Source organism: Aptenodytes forsteri, unplaced genomic scaffold (assembly GCF_000699145.1).
Source record: "Aptenodytes forsteri isolate BGI_AS27 unplaced genomic scaffold, ASM69914v1 Scaffold15, whole genome shotgun sequence".
Classification (NCBI taxonomy): Eukaryota; Metazoa; Chordata; class Aves; order Sphenisciformes; family Spheniscidae; genus Aptenodytes; species Aptenodytes forsteri.
In genome coordinates this window covers 26,159,242-26,166,741 of record NW_008795129.1, presented here as the reverse complement: position 1 = coordinate 26,166,741, position 7,500 = coordinate 26,159,242, and the positions used below count along the sequence as shown (strand labels likewise).

Genomic DNA, 7,500 nt, shown 5'->3' with positions numbered 1-7,500 from the left:
CTTAGAGATGCTGGAGGTGTTGATAAATGAGACTAAAATACAGTACTGGTGCTATAGTAGAAGTTCAGTCCATCACGTAACCAAGTTTGCAGCATTGCAACAACTCATCCTAATTACTCCTGTCCTTCTTCAAGATGGGAGCTGGGAGAGAACATTTTAACGTTGATTTGATAGCACACAAGCTGGCAAGTGGATGCCTATCAGAAACGCAGAGACCTACATAGCAAAAATGCAGCAGTCTTGACCACATTTGGCCTTACAAGTGGTTATTTGTTCATGAAGCAGAAAGGGATAGCTGAAAGGTGTGTTTCTCCAACCAGGGGAGGCTTCACTGCAAGCTTGGGGATCCACACCTCTGGGAAGCGGTGTGTTAAGAGAAGCAGAAGGGGAAGAAAGAGCAAAGCCCCACAAAAATATAGCTAGTAAAGTCAGCACCAGCTGTGGTTGGTTGTTCTGTACTCCTCTCCCGTGAAAGACTGGGATTACAGCACCGACAGAAAATTGCGCGTTCCAAAATCCTGCATCATGCATCTTTCGGATGCTTTACAAACAAGACCAAGTTATCAGGGAGTTTATTCACACAACAGGGGAGAGACAGGGCCTTTTCAGCCTGGGACGTCTCACCCGTGTTCAGCTGGGAGCTCCTTTTGGGTTCCTCCAAAAATCTCACGTTTGTGCATTGAAAGAAATACTCTTGAGTATCCCCTTTCAGGAGGGATCCCCTTTTCATCTACATTAAAAATAAATGATATAAATCGCAGCTCGCACAGTGTTAAGGCTTGCCATCAATGCCCACCTGCCAGGTCAAATATGTGGCCAATAAAAAGCAACAATTTGGTATATTTTAAGTGCTAATATGCTGCTTTAAGAAGTAGGAGATGCCACGGTGCACAGAAAATGACCAACTGTTTAATACTGTTGTTTTAAGAGAAAATTCTGCTTTTATATATTTTTAGTTTTCTCTCCTACCTGAGCACTGACACAAGGCAGCCTCAGCCCACATCCGCGGGGCAGGACCCCATCGGTAAGCTCTTCCTGGCAGGCTCCATGCAGCAGAGACAAGGTATCAAGACTTTTCAATGAATCATTGTGCATATGAATGCAAGTGGCTTAAAATTAGCAAAACATTCAACGTTTTGGTTTGGAGATGTCTAACATACCTTTGCATTTTTATAATGCTGTGGGCACTGCACGGGAGCAGAGCAGAGATTTAAGGCAAGCAGCCAGAGACCAAGACAAGTGTCTCAAGTCTGCAGTTGCCTCTGCTGCTGAGGCACCAACAAAGATCTGTTGGTATTTCTACAATGCTGTACCTACAGGTTTAATGATCAGGTAGAGCAATCTTCTCCAAGCTTACACTTGCCATTCAAAATCTCATTCTAGGAGCAAATATTTTTGTTTTGTTTCAAATACGTCAATTTTGGGAGCAGGGAATAACTGTGCAAAGTATGTAAAAATAACTTTTTGATGACTTCATGAATATTTTTAATACACAAAAGAACTACTATAAACATATATACAAGAGACCTGCAGATCAGAGCAATTAAGAAACATCAACCACTATCTCATTCACTTCAAACTTGGGTTATCTTTTCATATGTTATCAGTATTTAATGCTATACCTGTTCTGCAAAGGACACAGAATAGTCCTTCCAGAGATACCACGCATCACCTCTGCTGCAATTTCTAAGTGACTGGGCCAGAAAATTAAATTTGTATTTCTCCATTCAAGATAGAAATAAATGAGGGAATTGTCTCTATGTCACTTTGTCAGAGAGCTGGTACTCACCAAGAACTTTACCTGGGTGTCTTCTAAATTCTCCTCATCAGCTGCAATTTGCAGACTGAGCTTGGGAACTGAACTCTGCTCTCACACGGCAATAACAATCCCTACTGAAGAGCCATGTGTGACAAGAGACCACAACTGGCCATCATCTGACTTAAAATTGAGAAATTACTGCAGGCACACACTGAAGTGGAACTTCTGGTCCCACCTCAATCCTCTTTTTTCCCATTTCTTGGAGTTCTCATTATTGCCTGTTGAAAGCACCATGGCTCATACCAGGCCTGTGAAAGTTGCTCCTCTCCTTCTCGGTAGAAAAAACAGAAATTAAATTCAATTTACCTCAATCTGCATTGTTGGAACTCAACAAAAATGCAGCCTCCAAGGTGCTGCTACGATCCAGTTCTTCCCCTGCCTCGTCCTGTTAATGAGACGTACAAACCTGCCCACAGTTCCTAAATAAATCAGAGAAGATGTAGTTTCCTAATTACACTGGGATTTCGGAAGGGTAGGCAGGACCATCTGGTTACAGTTAGACTTGAGCGGGCAGGGAGGTGCTGCAGAAAACTTCTGAAGATTTATGGATATGCTGGAAGTGTCATTCCGGTATTAATGAACTCAAAATACAAGGTGAAGAAAAAGGATTCAACCACTCACACATGTTGATAAAGCACGATTTCAAATTTATACCTATAAATTAGATTTACTAACATCAAAATCTCAAAATCATCATGACCTTTGGTTCGAGGTCTTGGCTCAGGATCATCAGGTTTAAAACTAAACCTGGGAGTGCCGATGACCTACAAATTGGGCAGCTTTGGAGAAATAAAGTGACAAACCCAAACAAGGAGCTCAAATCCCCCCAGCCCTCCGTTCACACACACACAGCCTAGAACCACCATGAAGTAAGTGTGAAACTGTGGGCTCTGAACTTCATGCGTATGTCCTGCAAGATTTTTTTTTATCATCTCAGGGCTCCAACATGCTCCCATGATGCAAATGGGAATAAATTCATGAATTTTGATACCACCTTGTGTAAAACTGATTCTACAAACTGGAATTTGTTATATCATCTTACAAGTACAGACACATTTCCCCTATTAGGCTACTACACCACGTACTGCAACACAGTCCAGGAGGACTCACTAGCGTGCCCCAGGAAGTATACGCACAAACCAATTCTGTATCAACCCATGAAGTAGGGCAACACCGAGCCAGGTTATTCTGGAGAAAGTAATCATTATCTCTCTTCAAAACTGTCAACCAACAATACTTTCACAGGGATGGTTAATCACTGGATTACGTCAGCACAGGTATTCTGGTTGTTCTCCTCCGGGCAGGCTGATGGCAGAGGACCTGGGCGTGACAGGGGGAGGGAGGCTGGGATGCACCATCATCTCTCCTGTAGTTTTCGCTGCTTCACGCATAATTGGTTTTCCTCTATAATTCCACTTAGAATTACATCGATGAGGTGCTTTTACAGTTTCATTTTTCAACATGGCCCCAAATATCTACTCCCAAATGACTCTGGATCAAGAAATCTGCACCCTCAGTTGCTTTGTGAAGATTGTGTTACCAAAGATAACCTGCCCTAGAAAATTAATATATGAAACATGCAATGCAAATGTGCTCCACTATGTGAACAAAGTATAAGTTCTTCACTTGTCTAAAATATGAATAGCAATTTCTTTAGATTTCTGTAAGTTTCTTTGTAAATGTGCAAGTTAAAAATAATATTCATTATATTGCTTAACTGTAATAAAATGTAACTATTTGCTTACTGCATACAAATTAAGTCAGTATCAAAGTACCGATTTTCTTTTTAGTTTGTATTAATTTATTATTGAATTATAAATATCTAATGTATGAAGCTAAACACTTACATAGCACTTTACAAACACTAATTCACAAATGATGCAACATCTTTTCAAGGCACATATGAAAGCAGCAGCAATTAATTCCTACAATCTTCTGGCTTCAACCTGAAAGTTAGAGTGGTTTTTTTCTTTTTCTTTCTTTTTTTAAGGAGCACACATTTAAGCAGTCAGCAAAACAACTGTGAAGACATAAAGTGTGATTTCATGAAGTCACTTAGCCTCTTGACTGATAACGGTGCTATCATACACAGCGTGCGGCTAAATGAACTGCAATTTGAATTCCCGAGATTCAAAGTATTTAAACAGACATCCTGGAAGCAAACAGAGGAGAAGTCCTATCAGTGACCCCCAACGGTTTTTCAGAGACTAGAGTTTGCTAAATTAATAGGCAGCTCTAAAGTAACCACCTTGTTTGGAGGAGGTTCTTCCAGAAAGTGGTCACCTGCCAGGAGAGGAAAGTCTACAAAAGCAGAGACAGAAATTCCGGGTTATTTGGGGTGCGAGAAGCAGGTGGGGTTGGGGAAATGAGCCCAGCTGCTTAAACACACCCCTGTCCTGCACCTCTTAAAGAATGATTCGCTTTTCCAAAGCACCTAAAGAGTATTACAGGGATTTTAGTAAGTTAGTAAGGTAAATAAATACCCATTTACCTGATCTAATAGCCCTGTTATTTTACATAAATCTGCAGTATCAGGAAAATACTACTTATGCTTCACAACCTGCCACAAAAAAGAGGCTGTTCCCTCATCCCGTGCCCTTCTGCCAAAGCCAGTGAAATCTGCACAGACACAAACGTGTTTATACAACATTAAGGGTTCACACTAAGCTGAAAGCAAGGAGGAAATTTGACTTTCAGATTGACAAATGAAGAGCATACATACATTCTTGTGTCTGCAACAAAGAATACGTTTGTGTACTTCCCCACCGAGAAGTTTTGTGTGAATCCTTAACAACCCCTGCTTGAAGAGACACCACAATCCTTCTCCTTTAAAGGATGGTCAGAGTTAAGGTCAGAGCACCCTCAATCCGAATTTCAGATCTTGACTTTTGTTGGCTTTACTTTTTCTTTTTGCATTAAATATGAATGATGTTCACTGAAACATTTGGAACATTAATTATAAGGAAATACACATAATTTTATTGCTTGCCTCAAAACATACAGCTTCAGTCATTGTTCACCCATGTAACGACAACCACGAACTTCAAGCAAAGTGCTAAAATATAAAAGGCCACGTTCATTCATGTATTGGTCCAAGCTGCAGCACTATAAAGTACATCAAAAGGTGTTAATGGTTTCAATATTTATCTGCTGCAGGGAAGCACTCTAAAAAGAAGACAGAAAAAAATTTCTGCTAATGGCTGTGTCTCTCCATTAAAATGAAAAGCTTAATGCATCTTATAATCAGAGGACAATTTGCAAATCATTAAGAGAAATGTAAAATTCCATTAAAATACAAATCAAGAGTCCCTCACTGGACTAATAATCTTTTTGATATTATTTTGCATTTCACTATTTCTGTTCCCAATATCCAGGCACCACAAATGATCAGTTCTTGAACATGCTATTTACCACAGCCTACTTCTTTAACGAGAGACTGAGAGAAGTATAATCTGCTATTCAGAGCAGGTACTAATGAAGAATTCCATATATTCTGAAATTTAATTAAAACCCCAAAGATTTCAAATTAGATGCAATTTGAAATGCCTGGGGCAGAAATACATGCACTTGCGTGGCAAGGGTATCACGCTGAAAGTTGATACCGTAATTGGTCTTGATGTATTTTTGTGTTGCCAGGCTGAAGCACAGAACTCATAACCATATAAAAATTCTCTGTAGATTACCTGCTCATTGAAAATGCCATCACTCAGGTAGTTCTCTACTAAATTACCATGCTACTAAAATGCACAAAGTGATTCGAAGAGAAGAGTGGCACAGCTGGTCGACGCTGCCAATGAGTTATGCATGCGTCGACGCTGCCTTTTTTCTTAGTAAAATATGCTCAGTTGAATATTAAAATATAATTGGCATTCAACCTAAGTAGCTTAAACCATTTTGTTATCTTCTTTTAAACTGATTTGGCTCCTCCACAGTTATTTTCAAGGATGCGATTCACAAACTAATGACACCATCTCATTCAGCTAGATTTGTACTATTTTACATTTGTCATAAATAGGAACAATTTCTACAGCCTTCTAGGGATGTCCTTTAATACTGGCTCCTCCTGAACATCAAAGGCCCAATTCATGAGGAAAAAAAGAAAGAAAGAAAGAAAAGAGTATGCCATTTATGTTGGTTCTTGCATATTTTATTCTGAGAAGAGCGTGGGATGCAAATTTCTAGTGAAAAGTATGTTTTTGCAGTTAAGCAAGTCCTTGTTTTTCCCAGAATATACTGGTCAGCTCTCACGTTCACAAACTCCAAAAGGAGATATGGCAAAACATCTTGGAAATAGGTCAGAAAGGGGCGTCCTTAGGTCAAGCACCAGCAAAGTATCTATATTAGAAAATGGCTTCCCCTCAGATGAATTTATCTATGTGCCCCTAACATATAGGCTGTCGTTTCATTTTCTGAAAAAAATTAACAATGGTATTTAGAAACAAGGTGCTTGCCATAGTAACAATCACATTAAACACGTTACCTTTGAAATACCGAACAGGTTAAATGTATGTGAGTATTGACAATATTTCCCATCGATAAGGGGAATTAAGTACACTTGGCTGAAAGTTCATTAATAAAATAGGTGTGGGGGGCTATATTTATAAAATCCTTTCCTTTTATCTTGATTATATAGGTTTTTATTAAGTAGGGTTGTAAAGGTTACATGGGGCTGCACGTGTGGCAAGCAAGCAAACAAATCAAAGGAAAAATGAATTAAATTAAACTTATTCCTCACAGATCTGCAATGCGAGCAGGTTGCTAAGGTCTGGGGCTTCGGGTGAAGATGATGGCCACATGACTCCACATACAAGAAATCTTTTTCCCACATTGGTATTTGTTTTTCTCCACCTTCAATTCTTACCTTTTTATCTAAATCTCTCATACAAGCAGCAATGTCAAAAGTTACCAGGTTGGTGAAAATATGTCTTATATCGGGGTCAACTTATTCCTTTTATTTCATGGAGGGAGAAAGGATCTGACTTTGAACATACTGACTTTATAAAGAAGCATCCCATGCACATGGCTTTCACAGCTGCAGATTACAGTGAAACTGTCCTGACCTTTTTCCAACTGCAGTTATATGCAAAGATGTATATGTGAACTCCTAACACCGTCAGAGCTTTCTGCTGCATGAAGTCCTGGAAACTTCTCGACGAAAGGAGTGGACCGTCCACCAGCAGGCAGGACTGCATTGCCTTGCTCAAAACAAATAAGTTGAGCAGCAAAGGGAGAGCAGATACTGCACTTCCACCCACCCACTTCTTCCACCCCACCACAGCCATCCTGAACTCAGGGTCAGTGAATTCATACCAAATAGCGTGAGACACCAAACACAAACCCTTCCTTTCGAAAAAGAAGCCTGGTTTTGGAATAATTTCAATATCCACGCATCTCTGCAGCTATTTCGGAGTCATCAAGACTTGCTCCAGTATTCCCAAATTCTCTGAGAGCAAGTAATAATTTTGCCATCATACAGTGACATTGTACAGGTGACCATTGGCTGTGGATCTTCAATCCACTCTTACCTAAAAAAACCCTATTTAGATAATGCTACTTTATTCTGACTGTGGCCTACCTGTAATTAATGTCAAGAATATTGACAAGAAAGGATTATCCTACTGAAAATACAATGCTTTTTTTTTTTTTTTTTTAACCAACTGACCCTTTAACTATCTTCCCCA

General features: G+C 39.7%; 1 protein-coding gene across 2 annotated transcripts in view; it reads right to left on the bottom strand.

The window, feature by feature from the left end:
- MGMT (O-6-methylguanine-DNA methyltransferase) overlaps positions 1-7,500 on the bottom strand; it is a 176,411-nt gene that overhangs the window by 20,084 nt on the left and 148,827 nt on the right. The window contains exon 3 of one of the 2 annotated variants that reach the window (XM_009277967.2): positions 625-730. The exons of the other annotated variant lie outside the window; for it this stretch is intronic. Within the exon in view, the coding sequence (XP_009276242.1) occupies positions 625-730 (106 nt within the window). The remainder of the gene's footprint in view (positions 1-624; positions 731-7,500) is intronic. 2 annotated transcript variants of the gene reach the window in all.